General features: G+C 36.2%; 1 protein-coding gene and 1 non-coding gene across 2 annotated transcripts; one reads left to right on the top strand and one right to left on the bottom strand.

The window, feature by feature from the left end:
• The first annotated feature begins 1,040 nt into the window (after positions 1 to 1,040).
• Positions 1,041 to 11,170, top strand: LOC110452493 (protein YIPF1-like). The gene is made up of 8 exons (XM_021501054.1): positions 1,041 to 1,123; positions 1,451 to 1,478; positions 2,164 to 2,282; positions 3,297 to 3,465; positions 3,873 to 3,986; positions 4,876 to 5,030; positions 7,716 to 7,898; positions 10,191 to 11,170. Exons 1-8 carry the CDS (start codon positions 1,085 to 1,087, stop codon positions 10,500 to 10,502), a joined length of 1,119 nt encoding a protein of 372 aa, XP_021356729.1. The 5' UTR covers positions 1,041 to 1,084; the 3' UTR covers positions 10,503 to 11,170.
• Positions 11,171 to 17,785: 6,615 nt separating this feature from the next.
• Trnas-aga lies at positions 17,786 to 17,858 on the bottom strand. The gene has a single exon. It is a non-coding gene; the product is annotated as a tRNA-Ser (tRNA).
• Between the last annotated feature and the right edge of the window lie 1,745 nt (positions 17,859 to 19,603).

The raw sequence follows: 19,603 nt of genomic DNA, 5'->3' as shown, positions 1-19,603 counted from the left end.
TATAACAATTTCGGGTATAAATCCTGGCGGACCTGCAAATGGTTATGCAGGCCCTGCAAGGCTTTGTGAAGGCTCGCCCGAAAGCAGCATCAGACTACTAGGCCCGACCTTATTTAATAAACGAACAACAGTGGTCCGACCGGTTTGACCGTTTAAACGAAAACGGCCCTGGTTCAACCGGTTCAACTGTTTCAACTAGGCTACATTCGCGTTACCGGTTGAAACGGTACGTGTGGCGCAGAAATTTTCCACGATAAACGAACACACTTGGACCGTTCTATAAGCAGAGCTAAAAATGCACAGTTTCGGAGAATAAAAAACAATGTATCAAGAATATTATGCCCTTCTCTCACGCGTCCACTAAATTACATAACGTATCTTAAAAACTACATGTGACTTGACATTGTTTTAGAAAGAAATAACGCAAACTAGCAATATTCAGCAGTTTAGTTTCGGCCAGGTACGTCTGGACCCCTCAATCTACACGTACCAAATTTTCCTGAGGTCAGCCTCGCTCTAAATCTGTACCTGTCGTTTTCTTTACAGGTTCAACCGGTTCAACCGTTTCAACCGGATACGCGAATGTACCCCATGATACGCGAATGTACCCTTGGGCTACATTCGCGTATCCCGGTTGAAAAGGGACGTGTGGCGCAGAAATTTTCCACGATAAACGAACGCACTTAGACCACTCTATAAGCAGAGCTAAAATTGCACAGTTTAGGAGAATAAAAAACAGTGTTTCAAGAATATTATGACCTTCTTTCGTCCGTCCAATGAATTACACAACGTATCTTAAAAACTACATGTGACTTGACATTGTTATAGAAAGAAATAACGCAAACTGGCAATAGTCAGCATATTAGTTTCGGTCATGTGCGTCTGGACCCCTCCATCCACATGTGCCGAATTTTCCTGAGGTCAGCCTCGGTCAAGTCCGTACCTGTCGTTTTTTTTACATGTTCAGTCGGTTCAACCGTTTCAACCGGATATTATACTCGAATGTACCCTAGCATAAAATATTTGTATCCGAACGCACCTGCATTCGTTTCCGGTACCAGGGGAGATAATTTGTATTCAAAACATGGCGGACGACACTAGCGTTGACGTGGATCTGAATGATGTAAGTTGGTAAACAAGTAACCATTACTTCTATGTCATTTTATCAATGTATATCTTCTATTTATCACACGACTGACAACCAAGTTAGTTACCGCGAGTTTAAGGTTAATCTGATAGGAAAATGTAAATAGACGAATTAATGTCTCGCTCAGCAAAGCCTCTGCACAGTAACAACAACAAGACATTTTATTTTGCGACGTATGTCAAAACAATATAGTGTAGGCTAAAGTTCTGAAGAGTATATTTTACAGTTAATTGTCTGCATAGCCGATTACATATTATTATTGTTTAATGTAATGTTGCTAATTATGATGTTCTATAATTTCAGGATGACAAGCAGGGCCTACAATTTCATGGTATGATTTGTTAACGACCAAATCCTCATCATCTTAGCTAATGTATACCCCCACAATAGTGTTTTGCACGCGCGCACACGCATGTTGTCGCTTTAAAGTGAGATTTGGCACATGTTATCAGGAAAATATTCTTATCATGATTGATATTTAGTTCCTGTAGGAACTCTATCTAAATCAGAGATTTATAACGATAGAGTTTGTATCTTTGCAAAATAAAAAATAAATGTCATTATTTTAATTTTAATTTTCTTTGAAATCATACTGTAACTGTACTATAAAAATATCCTCCTGATAGATCCAGCCGGGAAATATCTAAAAAAAACTTGGATGTCAAGAACGTCATATTTCATTGGGGTTGTTAAGGTAGAGAAATAAAATGAAAAACTTCATCACAATGCAGTGTTTTTTTCTGGGGATTTTTTTGTGGCCAACAATGGGTCCCATTCCTAAAATCGAAACTATTTCATATCTATGCCTAATTCCCATAATTTACAGTTAATTTTTTAATATTTCCTTCCCAATGTCTTTTGTCTTCCCAAAATGAAACAAAAAGGCCCCATCCCATATTAATTAATACAAGCCCTTTGATGTTCTGTAATTTAGAAACATTATAAAAAGTACATTTTCCCCTTTTTGAAAAGGACAGATTGTTAGATATGTTGATATGTGTCTCAATTATCTACAGATGGAGGTTATCCAAGTACAAAGGAGGACAAGAAGAAAACCCAGACCCACATGTTTACAAATTTCCCACACACAGCTGCGTCTGACGATGATGAAGAAAACATATTGGACAAGTCTGAAGTATGCTTGAAAATATCACTTGAAATGACTGATTGAGAAAAACCATCTCAAATAAAAAAACAAAAAAACTAGCTTTCCTGGTCCAAAGGACCATGTAAGCATATGCTTGACCATGGCATCTGCAGTGCTTGTCTGTCAACCATTTGTTTATCAACTAATCCTCAAATGACATCTTCAGATGGTGATGATTACTATACAAATAGAGGGGGTGACCCAAATTCAGCTAAGGGGCAGGACAAAAAAAGATGTAGTAACTTGCATTTGACGATGTTTGAAATCCAAACCTATAACCATGCATCTGCTTCGTGGCATGAATGGACAACACAATCTGATCATCCTACATGCACCAGGGTTGTCCTCAGGGTCTGGCCATAGCCTAAAAACTCTGTCTCTTGGCAATAGCATGGAAAAGGTTTGATATCCCCACCCTGTACTAATATATACAATTGCTGTACATGAAAGTATGAATACACATATGCTACCAGGATTGGCTTTTGAGTCTGGCCTCATCCCTAGAAACTAAGGCAGAGGGTTATAAGATTAAAAGAAATATGGATATCCCTCCCTATTACCATATAAAATTGATTGACATTTAGAGTTGAATACATTAAAGTTATATGACCAGGATTGCTCCAAGGGTTCTCCCAGACACTAGAGACTTGGTGTTTGGGTCATAGCTTAGAAAATGTTGCTTACTTGGCATAAAGTATCAAACACAAGCATGCTACAGGGTTTACATCTAGATTATACCATGGGTCTAGCCCTAGCCCTATCCCTAAGACTTAAATATTTGCAATATTATTTTAAACGGTAATAATTTGCCATGATTGCTGAAATATCCAGTGATACAGTATCAGAGACGGTATTGTTACTGTCTGAAGAAGAAAACAAATATGATCAAGGGAAGAGAATTTAGATATCATTTATAGTAATCCTTTTTGGTGATACCAAGTAGTTATAGCATCATCTCCAAGATATCAATCCTAGTCAGGAATGTTTCTGTAACTTTTGCAGCTTTTAAAGGACGAGAAGCCGCCGCCATCATTCTGGACGTTCCAGTATTACCAGCAGTTTTTTGATGTGGAGACATACCAAGTGCTGAATAGAATCCTAGGATCAATGGTTCCACGACCTGGCAGCAACTATCTAAAGACTCACATACAGCCTAACCCTGATTTATACGGTACATACTGGCTTTCTGTCAAGGAAGACATACAACGTTCAGACTTACATTTGCATAACTTTTAGTTAGTCTGCATTTACACAGTTACACAGATCTATTTTGAAACTATACTTAAAGTATGTACATGATTTACAATCCTTTGACAGGTCGCTCATAATATAAACACATTTGACATATTTCCATTTCTTTTCTCTTAATATGTTATATGAAATAAAAAAAATAAAACCCAACTATTTGTAAGCGATGTCGGAATCAAAATGAGAAAAAAATGAATTTAAAGAAAAGAAGTGTGTGATAGTCGATTGCAGCATCCTTCTAACATATCCAGATCTTACATGTTTGTATAAATAGATTTTAGCATATAAACCTTTCAGAATTGTTGTTCAAATTAAGTTTTGTTATTCCAGGTCCGTTTTGGATATGTACAACGTTAATCTTCACGACGGCCATTGCTGGTAACCTGGCTAACTATTTACAGTCTGGTGGAAAGGAATATGAATGGCGATATGATTTCCACAAAGGTAGAAATCAAATCTGTAATTAACAAAGTAATATATATATATAGGGATTTTTTTTTAAGTTAAACAAATATTGAACATGAAGAATTGATGGCAAGAAATGTTGATAGATACCAGGCAAAATTAGAATGATTTTTTTTGGATAAATTATCATTAAAAGTAATCCCTAGGTGAGTCAACCAGGCACTAATTGTCTGTGAGTTTATGAAGTGAAGAACCATCTGTCTGCAAGTTTGCTTTTGTCAAATTTTTGTTTAAGTAACTAATAATTGCTTTGACTTCCATTTCAAGGTCACAATGGTCAAATGTGTTAACATTTTGATGTTTGACCTTTAGCTTGCTCTGATGAAGAGGTGTCGTGCTCAAATGCATAACTTTGACTCGCTTGTAACGTGCATTAAAACTTAAAATGACCTCTTTAACAGACCAAAAAGGCCTTAACTTGTTATGTGGCTTTATTTGCTGCAGAAGAGGACTATAAAGATTGTTCAAATTATGACCTTGATCCACTTCACAGGGGCCAGTGTCAGATGTGTTTAAAAAACTTAAAATTCTACAGAACTGTGTGGTCTGCAGTCATGGTATATCAAATGTTTAAAAAAGAACTTCTATGGAAGCATGGAATCTATGGTAATGATATCTTGTTGTAACTTGCATGGGTTGGATTTTTAATCAAATTTAGTCAAATGGACAACCTTCACTCATGATCGCATTCATACATGAAAGAGTATGAGCCAGATCAATTAAGTTCCTTGAGCCTCTTCTTATAAACCAAATTGAACACAGTCAATGGGTGGATAAATGGTATCTTAAAATAAAAGGTTAACATGGAACTGTTTGTCTGGTATTTATGTTTGATCTAAGACTTGGTTGATGATTTTTGCTGTTTCAGTGACATTTGCAGCAGCAGCTATATTTAGTTACTGGTGGCTGGTACCGACAGGCCTGTTTGCATTCCTGTGGTGGCGCGGAACCAATGCTGGCTACTCCTTCCTTGATCTCTTGTCTGTGTATGGATACTCACTAGCGATATACATTCCTATATCTGTAAGTATACTGCCTTCTTTTGATATATGTCTATTGGATATTCCTATACTTATGCTGTACGTACAGTGATTATTCCTGTGTTTTTGATATTTGCCTGGTAATGATTCCATTACCCCATAATAATACCTGTCCTTCAACTTGTCAAAATAGATGTCCAGTAAATGCTCCTTCACTTATGATATCAGTCCAGAAAATGGTACTTTAAGGATTCCTGTACCACTTCCGAATACAGTTTAACCATGTTATCTCGAAGTTGATAGGACTGTGGAAAAACTTCGAGGTAACCAGGTATGTTAAGTGGGTATTTGTGTTAAGTGAGTATTTGAGTTAAACGAGTTTCCATGTTTGGTATTAACTTTGTTATAATGATTGGTCAAGTCAACATCTTTAAACAGTCAATTAAAGACAAAAAAAAGATAACTGTATTAAATATGGACAATTTATTCATTATTATATTCAGTATGTAATGTTACATAAGCACACATGCAAACCGAAAGTACCACATCATGCCTAGGTTGTTATTTTAACATTGGAGCTCTTTTATGCATGTCCGTGCATTGTGACCCCTTTAATTTTCCAGTTAGACAGTGTCGTCAGCATGGGTGTATATAATGTATAATTCAAATTGTGTAATGGGCTTGCAGTGAGTACTGATTGCTGTTAATCAACAGTGATGAAATTTGATTTGAACATATTGTTCATAAGTTCATAAGTTTATTTGCCTTCTTTCGGCTAATCAGCATAAACATTACAACACATTTTACAAAATTGAGTGAGTGATACACAGCAATACAGACATATTATGGAGGATGGACAATATATGTAATTATTCATTTGACCTCAGTTGTGAAGCAGCAATTAAAAATTTGGAAAGATTATTCAATTTCTTCTTATTTCTAACAGAAAGTAAGTTAATTAATTTAAACATAGACAGTCTAATTCTGTAATATCTATCAATGTATTGTGTTCTTACTTCATTGTAAAATGGACAAACAAGAATAAAATGCAATTGTACTGTCAAAAAGATTCATCAGTTTGGAAATATGTGATATCAAAGTTTTACTTTTTACACATACAATGTAGGTAATAAACCTGTCGCAACATTTCGGTCTTCATACGTACATTGTTTGTGTAAAAAGGAAAACTTTAATATATTGTACTGTCATAAGTTTAATTAAAAATAATTGATTATGACCCAAAGTAAAACTGCTCAAAACGAAGGATGTTAGGAACAATGAAATTACCATATCATTACTTTTAATATGTATCAAAGATGATAAGACTGATAGGTAAAAATTATATAGCTTCAAGAAAAGCAATACTTTGATGAAGGATTTATGCTGTCAGAATCAATATTCAGGGTACTTATTCTCAGAGTTTGAATTGCTTAGATAAAGAAGAGTTTTGGCCTGGACTGAAGAAACTTTGCATCAAATTTATTGTTTAGGCAGACCTATAGCTTTGATAAATCATTTCTGAAATGTGAAATATACCTGGTGGCTCTTTTATAAAAATATCAAATTTCATCAGCATGGATTGGCCAGGATTCGAACTCTGATACAGTAGCTCTTACCCATTGAACTACCAGGTCATTGGATGTGTCCTGAACCATCTGTGCTACAGTTATATCCAAAACGAAATTAAGGAGAGGTTACTGTTTATACAAAAAACCAGAATGTGGTCTCCCAGGGTATATAGAACTGAAAGACTCTGTAATGAGTTATTGAGTTGTAATCTGAGACTTTCAATGAACAGGGATTTCAGAAAGACAAAGTAATGAGTTTATAAACAATTGGCGATATATTTTAAATTTAATTTATACATGCTGTGCTTGGTGCATGTGGATTACAAAGGGAGATAACTGTTTTGAGGTTACACAAATTTATAATAACATCTGGGCTACATTCGCGTATCCCGGTTGAAACGGGACGTGTGGCACAGAAATTTTCCACAATAAATGAACGCACCTGGACCTTTCTATAAGCAAAGCTAAAAATGCACAGTTTCAGAGAATAAAAAACAGTGTTTCAAGAATATTAGGTATGACCTTCTTTCATCCGTCCACTGAATTACATAACGTATCTTAAAAACTACATTTGACATGACATTGTGTTAGAAAGAAATAACGCAAACTGGCAATAGTCAGCATTTTAGTTTCAGTCAGGTACGTCTGGACCCCTCAATCTACATGTGCCAAATTTGTCAGCCGTACCTGAGGGGTCCAGACATACCTGACTGAAACTAAAATGCTGACTATTGCCAGTTTGCGTTATTTCTTTCTAAAACAATGACAAGTCACATGTAGTTTTTAAGATACGTTATGTTATTCAGTGGACGGATATACCATTGTGTACACTACAAAGGGAGATAACTGTTTTTGGATTACATAGATTAAAAATAACTAAAATATTTGTTAAACATGGATATGATATTATGTATAAACTTGAATGGGAAAGAATTGTTTTGGGGTTGCTCTAACTACTGATAAAATGTTAATATAAATTAGACTATGTTATATATTGTTAATGTGGATGGTACAGGTGAACCATTTTTACATATTACATACAGTTTTAGTGGTAGATATACACGTATGTGACAAAATCACATGTAAACAATTTCTTACAGAAACTAATTAAGATTATTCAGGTGCAGTGTAAAAATGTTTTCTTTTCTATTTTTGCACAGATCCTGTGGGTGGTCCAGGTGGATTGGCTTCAATGGATCCTTGTATTGGTGGGGACAACATTATCCGGCACAGTTCTCACCCTCATATTCTGGCCTGTTTTCAGAGATGGCAACAAACGAACTGCATGGGCAGTTGTCATCATTATTTTCCTCCTTCATGCCAGTCTGGCTGTTGGATTTAAGGTTTGTATTTTACCTTTACAGCATGTCATTGAAATGTTTTATTGCTTTTATTTTCAAAAGTTATTATCGACTTACGACAAGATTATGACTGGAGATACTGTTTTGTTTGTACATGCATATTATTTGTCATCATTTTGACAACCTCATTTGTTAATGAATTTTGAGTAAACTGTGTGAAATAGTCGTGTATGGGAATACATTTGTGGAGCTTGTGTTTCAGTGTGCTATATTTAGATTGCCGTTACTGCTTGTAGAAAATCTTTGAAATCACTCTAGTGACTCAGTTTCTGAAAGGATTTTGATAAAACTTCAATATACGGTACAATAGTAAGAAATGAGAATGCTTCTAAAAAGACACAGTTCAGAAGGCCAAGGTTATCATTACATTTCACTTTCATGATTTCATATTTTAACTGATTTTGATCAAACTTTGTACAATAGTTAAGGATGAGAATATATTTTCTGAATTTGTGTATAAGGGGGTTTTGGTCCAGTTTAAGGCTGATGTCTAGTAATTTTACAAAAACCTTGGTCATTGTAGTGAATTTCTAAACCTGCTTGATCTCTTGGATTAAGAGATATGCAGGTACATGTACAATGAAATTCACTATCAGGTGATGAAGTTGTTATAAAGTAGAACAAGGAATAGTGATAAAGTGAGTGCCATCACTAGGACTTGAATCCGCGACCCTTGGTTCTCCAGCCCGATGCTCTACCCTTGAGCTATAGGTAAATTCCCTACAGGTGTAAGGCTTGTAAGGCAACCTTATCAATGCACATCTTTTACACTATTCCCCCCTTTTTTCGAACACAAACCCAGGTTCTTTGACTTCCTGCCAAGGGTTTTCCTACCTTGAACGGGGAGGATCAACGGGACCAGTTTGTAGTAGGACGAGGAATAGTGATAAAGTGCCTTGACTGGGGCTTTAACCTGCGATCCTTGGCTCTCCAGCCCGATGCTCTACCACTGAGCTAAAGGGCAATTCCCTACAGCTGACGCTTGTAAGGCAGCCCAATCAATGCACATATTTTACAGGTATTCCCCCCTTTTTTCGAACACCAACCCAGGTTCTTTTACAGTTATACATGTAGCGACATATCACTAGGAATTTTTGTCCTGATGCAGTATACAAATGTTCTCTTTGACAAGCTTTTGTGCATGCAAGGGGATTTGTGTCATTTAAAATTCTTTGTTAGTCCCCCTCATCAAATAAGTGAGTGCCTTATACAAATTACTCTGTCCATATTTGCTGGGTAGCATTCTCAGGTGGTGGGGAATGGCATTTATGAGAGACAAGTTCTGACTGTAAAAGATTTCAAATGAGACGTCAACTATTAAAACAATTTTCGGGTCCATCTACATTAGAAAACAGTGCTATTTTTTCTTCCAAAAATCACTGATTATTTCCAAAGTTAAAAGAAAAAATACCACCACTTTTTATGCCCCCGCCATAAAATGGTGGGGGGCATATAGTGTTGCCCATGTCCGTCCCGATTCAATGTAAACACCCGTCCCGTCGCGTTCTGATTCAATGTAAACACTTAGCAACTTCATTCTTTGACAGATTTTGGTCAAACTTTATACAAAGGTACAACCCTCCATACAATGGGGGGGGGGGGGCATATATTGTTGCCCATGTCTGTCCCTGTCCTGTCATGTTGCGTCACGTCCCGTCGAGTCCCGTCCGATTCAATGTAAACACTTAGCAGCTTCATTCTTTGACAGATTTTGGTAAAACTTTATACAAAGGTCAAGTATGAGTCTACTTTGGACATTGGAGATGGTAATAGCATACAGAAAAAACATATGAATATCAAAATCAACTTATCAACTTTAAGTGTAGTACCTTATGTGTGTGCATGTTTCAGGGTATCAAGATCAAAGTGGTTGTAAATTTTTATAGAACACTGAAACTAATTTCACATGGCAGCGGGGGCATTTATGTCTTACAGACATTTTCTAGTTTTTAAATAAGTTTTCTTTATATTCAGATAAATAGGAACATCTAAAATATAAAATGAATTGTTTTTCTTTAATAAGGGCTTTTTAGTTTTTAGATAATACCGGTACTTTGTGCCAAAAAAGTCAATATTCAGTTCAGTTCTGAAAATTTCCGTTATGGTTATTACAAGACACTATTTTCCCAATTCCAAAACCACAAAAACCTACATGGTTTTAAGTCATAGTGTGATATTTTAACAGGGTGACGCTGTTTGAATTAAACATCACAATTGTTTGTTCTAAAACCAATTGAATTGTCAAAATACAATCACATAATTTATATTTTGCAGTTGTACTTTTTCAATGCACAAGCCGGTACCGCAGTGGGTGTAACCACTTCAGCTCCTGTGATCTCAACAGCAGGACTGCCAAAAGTTCTGGCAGCTACACAACAGGAGCAAAAAGCTGCAATCCCTGCAGTGCCTTCAAAGGGCAACACTCCACAAGACAAAACGTTAGATGTGCCTAATAAGACAAAAACTCCTAATATACCAGGCAAGGAAAAGCTTGCAGTGCCAACAAATCAATTAAAAAAGCTTGTTAAAACTAAATCTAAAGCAGCTAGTCTTAGTAAGAAAGGCTTATCAACAGGCAATCCCTAATAGGCAACCATAAGTAATGAGGAATACTTTCAAATTCTTCAAATGTGAGAGTTTTGAAAGCTGCTGTGAAAGGAAATGTCTAGTGTGTTGTTTTCCAAAAGTATGTGACTAACAAAATTTCAGAACAACTTATTTAGAAGATAACTAAAAAATGTATTTACAGCAAATGGGTGGTCGAGTGGCACAAAGGATATTGCACTCGCCATTTCAGCAAGGCGGCTGGGGTTCGATTCTACGATCGGAGGTATGGGATATGTGGCACCTGCCCAACCACCTGGGTTTTCTAGGAGTACTCTGTTTCCTCCTACTTTTAGACCCTCAGGTCGCTATCATCTGGACCAACAAGTGTGATTAATATTAGCTGCAAGAAGTTGTTTCCCCAACGTTATAAAATAAAAAATGTTTTAATGGATATCGGTGTTTCAGGTATTAAGATGAGTCAAATGCTCTTCCAAACTTATCATCTGAAATAAATGACATATTTAAATTAAAATATTTCTTTATTGAATGAAATTTTTCCTAACTAAGTTAAGCAGATCATTTTGCTTGACCTACAATGGCTTCATACTTCATATTGTTTATATCAGCTCTATTAAGGAGGCGTATGTGGGGCAGTCGCCAGGTACTGGCCGTAGGTTAGTGGTTTTTCTCCGGGAACTCTGGCTTTCCTCCACCATCAAAACCTGGCACCTCCTTAAATGACCATAGCTGTTAATAGGATGTAAAACACAAACATACCAAACTATTTACCTTTTTATTTTTGAAATTTAGTTAAAGTTGAATGAATTATATTGTATAAAGAAATTAGTGATATGGAGAAGACAGGTGTTAGTTTTACTATAAAAAGTAATGAATAATTTGGATAAGGTAGACAGTTATTTTAACTAATTAGTATTGAATGTTATATATAGAGAACTGCCATTGTTTTTTCTTCATAAGATTTTTAAACAATCTTACAGGATATTAAAAACTTCCTATTAAATAAAATTGTAACTATTGTAAAAAGTGTATAATATTTATTAGTTGTATCTTTTTACTGTACATGTGGTGTAACCTTAAAATATATATATCATAAGACTACAGTCCCGTTATATAGAGAATAATACATGCCTTTTTCCATATCACACCCAGGGTCAACCCTCGACCAATATTAGTCCTTGGGCTGATATTGCAGTCGCGGTTGATACTGGGTGGGATATGGAAAAAGGCATGTATTATTCTGTTTATTACATACTTACTAATAAAAACTACTATCTTATGATCTATTTTTCTTTCGAAATATTGAAAAACCAAAAATTTCTTGTGGTGTGATACGGCTGGGGCAGATACAGGTTTTGGGGTGTGATACGGCGAGGGCTGATATGGGTTAGAGCAATTGTGTGGTATCACATATACAAAAAACCTGTATTTATTAGTTAGTATGTAATAAAATCAATTATTGGAATTGGAAGAGTGTAATAATTGTTTTAAATATATTATTTGAGAGCATACTGAATTTGGGTGAAAATCTTGTTGCTTTATACATGATGATCTCGAAGAAGATCAAACTTTGTTGATATGTATGTATCCTGTGAGGTTATGGGACAGTATTTAAAGGCTTTGCATGTTAAGACATTTCTGAAAACTTTGTATATATTCCTTAACATTCCAGGTACATAAAGTTGAAATATTGTTCTTGTTTATCTGGTGTAGGTATGCATACAACTTATACTGTTGAACAATATGTTGCAATAAAATGTGGCAACTTTATTGATATGTAGCCTGTTCAATGATATGATATATCATTATTTCAGCAGTTACCTTCTGTCCTGTGATTCATCTTGATATTAATTGAAAACAGCAAACTGCAGTGATCTTATCTTGGTTCTTATTTTGAATTTTGATGTTAGATTTAAGGAGCCCAGTACTACTGCCTAGCCTGTAAATAAGTATTGGAAACTCTCTTGTCTGGCAAAACCGTAGCATTGAACAACAACCAAAACCTGCAACGAAGTTAGGAAACTCTTTTTTTCGGCATGACCATAACTTTAATAAACCATTTCTGAAAAGAAAGCCATGTCTTGATGGACTTTTATGAGAAATAATAAAGATGAAATAAACAAAACATAATGATCATCAGTATTTTGAATGTAAAATAAACAAGAGGCCCATGGGCCTTAACGGTCACCTGATATATTTATACAGATAGTTGACTTTGTTTTTAACATGAACAAAAATATTATTCAAAGTGACAAAAAAAATAAAAACCACCTTATTCAATATCTAGCATACAGATTTAAGACTTAAAAGAATTTGAAACTAGCACCTCTATTTCTAAACAAGGAAAATGAAGAAATTTTAGCACACTGACTCCTTTGGGCCCCACCCTACAGCCCTTGGGAATTTTCAAAGTATCAAACTGTCAATTGGGGTTATAGTTCCAATCAAGTTATTAACATGTAATATTCAAAGTATCATTTGTCATTATAAACCATAATAAATTTTGCCCCTCCCCCTCCTTCCCCAGGGGGTAAACGTGAGAACCTAGGGTCATAAACCTTAAGACCCTTCCGTCAATGAAGAGTGTTTGATTCTACCATATCTGGGTATTTGAGAAGAAGTTTTTTTTAAAATAACAGTCAATTCAACCCTTTTTGACCCCACCAATCAGCCCCGGGGGGTCAATCAGGGCTCATATGTGCATACCATCAAACTGCTATCTTATACTGATAATGCTAACCCAAATGGAATTACTTCCAATGGAAAGTAAACAAATGTTGGTCCAAAATGTGATTTCCCTATATAAACTATAGTAAAGTTTACCCCCTCCCCAGGGGGAAACGTGAGACCCCAGGGTCATGAAGTTTACAATTTTGGTAAAGCACATTAAGACCCTTTCATCTATGAAGAGTATCTGATTCTACCATATCTTGGTCTTGAGAAGAAGATTTTTGAAATTTCAGTCATTTCAACCCTTTTTGGCCCCACCCATCAGCCCCGGGGGATCAGTCAGGGCTCATATGTATGTGCATACCATCAAACTGCTACCTTATACTGATAAGGCTAACCCAAATTGAATTACTTCCAATGGAAATTAAACAAATGTTGGTTCAAAATGTGATTTCCCTATATAAAGTATAGTAAAGTTTACCCCCTCCCCTGGGGAAAACGTGGGACCCCAGGGTCATAAAATTCACAATTTTGGTAAAGCACCTTTAGAGCCTTCCTTCTATATATATGAAGAGTGTATGATTCTACCATATCTGGTATTTGAGAAGAAGATTTTTGAAATTTCCTTCAATTCGACTCTTTTTGGCCCCACCCATCAGCCCCGGGGGATCAGTCAGGGCTCATATGTATGTGCATACCATCAAACTGCTACCTTATACTGATAATGCTAACCCAAATTGAATTACTTCCAATGGAAATTAAACAAATGTTGGTTCAAAATGTGATTTCCCTATATAAAGTATAGTAAAGTTTACCCCCTCCCCAGTGGGAAACGTGAGACCCCAGGGTCATGAAATTTACTATTTGGTAAAGCACCTTAAGACCCTTCCATCTATGAAGAGTATCTGATTCTACCATATCTTGGTCTTGAGAAGAAGACATTTGAAATTTCAGTCAATTCAACCCTTTTTGACCCCACCCATCAGCCCCGGGGGATCAGTCAGGGCTCATATGTATGTGCATACCATCAAACTGCTACCTTATACTGATAATGCTAACCCAAATTGAATTACTTCCAATGGAAATTAAACAAATGTTGGTCCAAAATGTGATTTCCCTATATAAACTATAGTAAAGATTACTACCTCCCCAGGGGTAAACGTGAGACCCCAGGGTCATGAAATTCACAATTTTGGTAAAGCACCTTTATACCCTTCCATCTATGAAGAGTATTTAATTCTACCATATCTGGGTCTTGAGAAGAAGATTTTTGAAATTCAGTCAATTCGACCCTTTTTGGTCCCACCCATTGATTTTGATTGACTTGCAATAATTGAGGACATGTAGCTTATTAAATCTGATTGGCTGTCGGAGAGATGGGAGACCAGTTCCACTGATTTAGTAGCTAGCTCTCTTCTGTTTTCTCAATTCCGGTTGAATATATATTTACAAGTTCATCATCCAGTTAATGGATGTGAAATGAATGAATGATTTTCGATAAAGTCTGGATATGTCGTTTTAAGGAATAGTTCAGCGATGAGTATCAGGACATGTCGACTTACACTACAGTTTCGTGGTCAGCAAGAACTTGTTACCGGTCTTATATAGTTGGTGTTGTCAGACATGTGCGACAATACAGTTTTATGTAAGAGTGGACTTTCAAGAAACAGAATGAACGTGCTGTAATAACAGTTGTATCATTCTGCTTATTTTCAGGAATACTATTGAACACGAGAATGATAGTATTCATTCTTCACTTCAGTGGTTGTCTGTTCACCTTTAGTGCAAGTTCAAAATGGCTTCATCACATGGCAGTACATAAAAATCATTGAAATATACACATAAAATCATATAAAATAAGCACATGAAAATTATATGAAAATAAAAACATGAAAAAACAGACATAAATCGTAAAAATATAGACATGAAAAATCATGAAAATAAACACATAAAATAGACACATAAAATCTTGACATAAAAATCATGAAGATATACACAAAAATTATACGACAATATTGACGTAAATATCATACGAAAATATTGACAGAAAATCATGAAAATTTTGACATACAATAATAAAAAGATGTTCGTAAAGACATATAAATATATGCACATGAAAATTCAGGAAAATGTAGACGTCTAGACGCCAAGAGAGAAAAATCTTTCAATTTCAAAGAATAATGCATTCAAAATCCTAATTCAGACTATTTCGAGCTAAACATATGTTTGAGGCTGATAATAGCAAAAATGGAATGAAAATTGACGGGTCTTTTTTTTACTGTTGCAGCTTATAATTGATATCTGAAATACCATTCATTGAAAAAGTATTTATAGATATTATATATAAGTATTAATCGACATGTTTGATCTAAACCTGTTGCTTCGATCACGAGTCATTATTATCCACGAATGAGTGTGTTTGCATAACGTGGGCTGGGTTTTCAATGCACGCCCTCAACATAGAAATTTGAATATTGAGTGAAACTGTTTTGTTAGTTTCTATCCTTATTCGCAGCAACATTATTATACATACAATAGTAGTAATAATCAGTAATACAAGAATTGAACCTTGGGTGATAATTTTATACCAACTCCAAGTTATTGTGTGAACCTTTGATAAAAAAGTAAAGTATTCTATATATGCAAGGTTGTTTATAACTCTATTGTTAAATCTCCGCCTCTTCTAGAAAAGAGTAACGTAGTATTCTATATCTGCCAGGTTGTATAGTCCTTTATTGGTACGTCTTTACCTCTTCTAAAAAATGCACTTCTGTAGTGAGGTGGCCTTTATTATCCTTAAGTTCCACGGCCCCGTGATCCAGTCCTTGGGCCGATTCGTTGCACCAAATCAAATATAAATGACTTAATATAGTTGCACTTTTTACTTATCTCTGACCGACTTAAAAGTTGATTAAGTGGGATCAAGAAAATCAGAATAAATTGTGAACAAAATACAAAGAAAGCTCCGTACGTTTTATCAGCACAGTGTTATCAATGTTAAATGCAAGAGTAAACAAATGAAATGACGTCGGCGTTGAGATAGGAAGTTCAGTAATACTGGCAAATAAACGAGAAGCGAGATGTTAATAATAGTTCCTGTAGAAATTGACGAGAACTAGGCAGAGTTTTAGTTTAAGAATATTTCAATTCTGTTAAAGGGTTATTCTACTGAATTCAAACCTTGATAAAAGCTATTTAGCGAACAAATTCAAGTCCAATTACTAGTACTAACATGTATAGTATACCAGAGACGTATTTGTAATATGTCTCCGAGTATACCTAGTAATATTTTACATTTTCTGTGTTTTGACGTTAAAAAAGGTAAAAATTAATTTGATTACTCCGATTTTGACAAGTAATATACATATGACAATACCTTTTCATCAAATAACCTCATAACGTCAGTAACATGATATTGATTGAGTTCTCGCCAAGCGTCCAACTCCGTAACAGGATGCAAGATGTTAAACCTTTTTAGAAATATTCCACAATGTCAAGGATGTTTCATGACATATCTCATCATTATGTATAATACGGTTAATTAGAAAGACATTTTGTGTACAATGTTGAAACATTCAGATAGGCTAATCTGTATCCAAAAGCCAGGTATGTTAATGATTCTCCGACATTTATAAAGTCATGCAGGGTCACAAGGTAGAACGCGACAGCTAAACGATAGATCGATACAGAATAAAGAGGAGGTGAAAAGTTGTAGAAAGGGGTTAAAGTCAAAAGTACTGCAGCATGTCAGCATTTGTGTTTACAGTTTACACAGACGAGAAGTTTGGTCCTGCAGCCCCACTTAAGTTGCCTCATATATTCAGGTAAAAGTTGATGAACAAGATAATCTTACTGTAGACCGACTTACAGACCTTCGAAGCACCGCAAAAACCGGTCACTAAAGTTGTAAACAAACGAACATATATAGGCTGCCGCTCCCACGGTGAACAACTATTCCAAACGCATCATAAACAAATCCAAACACGTACACACTAAAATACAACCGTCTATAAAGTACGAAATCAATAACAACCTAGCAGCGCATACATTTGCATTGGAGAAATATCTATTACTACAAATACTACACGAAGAGCTCTGTTCGTATATCACAATAACAAGGAACGAAAGCACGAGAAAAATGGGAACATCCTAATAGGACAGTGACCATCAATCACTAAAACAGAACGACATGTATACCAGAAAAATAACAATTTCCACAGGAACCCGTTTTAATACAGTATGGCATTACGTATAAAAGTGGCCGTCGAAAGAAAATGAAGATGACGGGGTCACAAGTCAATATTTGTCATGCTACTACGAACTGTAATTTAAGATATTTACCATGACTGTATCGATGTGATGGCCAACCGCTAAAACCACTATACTAATCTGATCATTTCCCTAAAGTAAATGTAACAGGAGAGGAAAAATGCACGGCCAGACCGGGACCCTCCGAACTCTTAGATGCTCTACCAGTTGAGCTATTTGGTCGCCGACGATCAACCCAGTCCAGTTCCGCTACATTCCTCTCTCCTTTAACAAAGTCTTCGACCCCGAAGACACACGAGACCCTATACCACCTTCTGTGGGTATAATTCGTTGGGCGCCAAATGTAACAGGAGAGGAAAAATGCACGGCCAGACCGGGGTTCGAACCCGGGACCCTCCGAACTCTAGACGGATGCTCTACCAATTGAGCTATCTAGTCGCCGACGTTCGACCCAGCCCAATTCCGCTACATAAACAAGTGTGTCAACAAAATCAGAAGAACTTCAGAGGATAATTCCGTACAATCACAGAACCCGATAAAATATGAACCATATTTTTCCGAAAAGCTTCTTTTGAAAAGATATTACATAGAACGCGTGTACAATATAATTTCACACCTTGCAACACAAAATAATGATGTCGCTTTCTTCCAACTTGCAAAACAAAGGACACTGCGGTTTGATACCACACTGAACATTTTAATCACAAGTTGTCCTATCCTTCTTTCACTTGTTCCGAAGAGTATTATTTTAAACATCGAAACTTCTGCGTCTGGTTTACTACTGTTAATTTAACCTTTAGATCGGCGTCACTGTTGGTGGATCAAGGTTCCTCAAAAACTTGTGCGCTCAGTTGACCTAATGTGATCACCTTTCGTCCGTCATCGTGCGTAAACAATTATATTTTCGACTTCACCTCAGAAACCATCTGTCAGACTTTAGTGAAACTTTGTGGTAATCATCAGCCTTGGGTGATGATCAGAACCTCCACTCAAGATAGGGCTGACACCCCAGGGGACTGAGGGGTGGTGCTATAAAGCTAGGATCATTGGGTGCAAAATCTTCAAAAAACATCTCTTTCGTAATCTAAAAGTGGATTTTAACCAACATTTCATGAAATGATCCTTAGATGCTGACGATCAGAATACCTACTCAAGAAGGGGTTGACACCCTAGGTGGCTGAGGGGTGGGGCCATATGGGGTCACCGAATTCAGAAACATAAACAATCATATTTTCGATTTCTCCTCAGAAACTGTTTGTCGGATTTTGATAAAACTTGATGGTAATCATCAGCCTATAGGGTGGATGAAAACGTCTAATCAAGAAGGGACTGACATCAACCCCAGGGGATGAGGTGCAGGGCTATAAAGGGTCATTGAGTACAAAATATAAAAAAAAAACATCTCTGAAACTTAAAAAGTGGATTATGGCCAACATTTCATGAAATGATCCTTAGACGATGAGGATCAGAACTTATACTCGAGAAGGGATTGGCGCCCTAGGGGGCTGAGGGTTGGGGCCATATGGGGTCACTGTGTGTAAAACCTTAAAAAAACCCATCTCTGATGAAACTTGCTGGTGGATTTTGACCAACATTTCACGAAATGATCCTTAGATGCTGAGGATAAGAATGCATTCTCAAGAAGAGGATGTCACCCCATGTGAAGGAGGGATGAGGCCATAAGGGGGCACTGAGTTCAAAGCCATGAACAACCATATTGTTGACTTCTCAGCAACTATTGGTCTTATTTACTACATCACCTACCTGTAGTTAATTCATTATCTATACTCGGGAACGGTTGCCCAGGGGTATGAGGGTCTGGTCTATAAAGGGTCACTGATTGCAAAATCGTAAGGAAACATATGAAACTTAAAAGTGGATTTTGACCAACATTTCATGAAATGTTCCTTAGACGATGAGGATAAAAGATTATACTCGAGAAGGTGGCTGAAGGGTTGGGCCATATGGGGTCACTGCAGATCATTTGTAATGCTGTCATGATCAGTGTACGTTGTAGTCTCAAATAAAAAAATATTACAGCACACAATTTATTTCTTGTGTTTTAATACATATGTCATGGAAGTTAAAGAAAAATGCAATAACATTGGTATGAACCTTTCATCATGCCACATTGAAAATAAAATTTGTCATGTCCTCTTCGAGTCGCCTTCACTATGCCCCAC

This window comes from Mizuhopecten yessoensis, unplaced genomic scaffold (assembly GCF_002113885.1).
Source record: "Mizuhopecten yessoensis strain PY_sf001 unplaced genomic scaffold, ASM211388v2 scaffold6719, whole genome shotgun sequence".
In the NCBI taxonomy this organism is placed as follows: Eukaryota; Metazoa; Mollusca; class Bivalvia; order Pectinida; family Pectinidae; genus Mizuhopecten; species Mizuhopecten yessoensis.
The sequence above is the reverse complement of the archived record's forward strand: the minus strand, read 5'-3'. Positions and strand labels throughout refer to the sequence as shown.

What these genes read in the sequence shown, in the direction of transcription:
- LOC110452493 (XM_021501054.1), top strand. Translation starts at nt 1,085, where the DNA reads ATGGCGGACGACACTAGCGTTGACGTGGATCTGAATGAT. An exon ending in ACATATTGGACAAGTCTGAA is followed by an intron (nt 2,283 to 3,296) that starts GTATGCTTGAAA and finishes TAACTTTTGCAG; the next exon opens with CTTTTAAAGGACGAGAAGCC. An exon ending in GCGATATGATTTCCACAAAG is followed by an intron (nt 3,987 to 4,875) that starts GTAGAAATCAAA and finishes TTGCTGTTTCAG; the next exon opens with TGACATTTGCAGCAGCAGCT.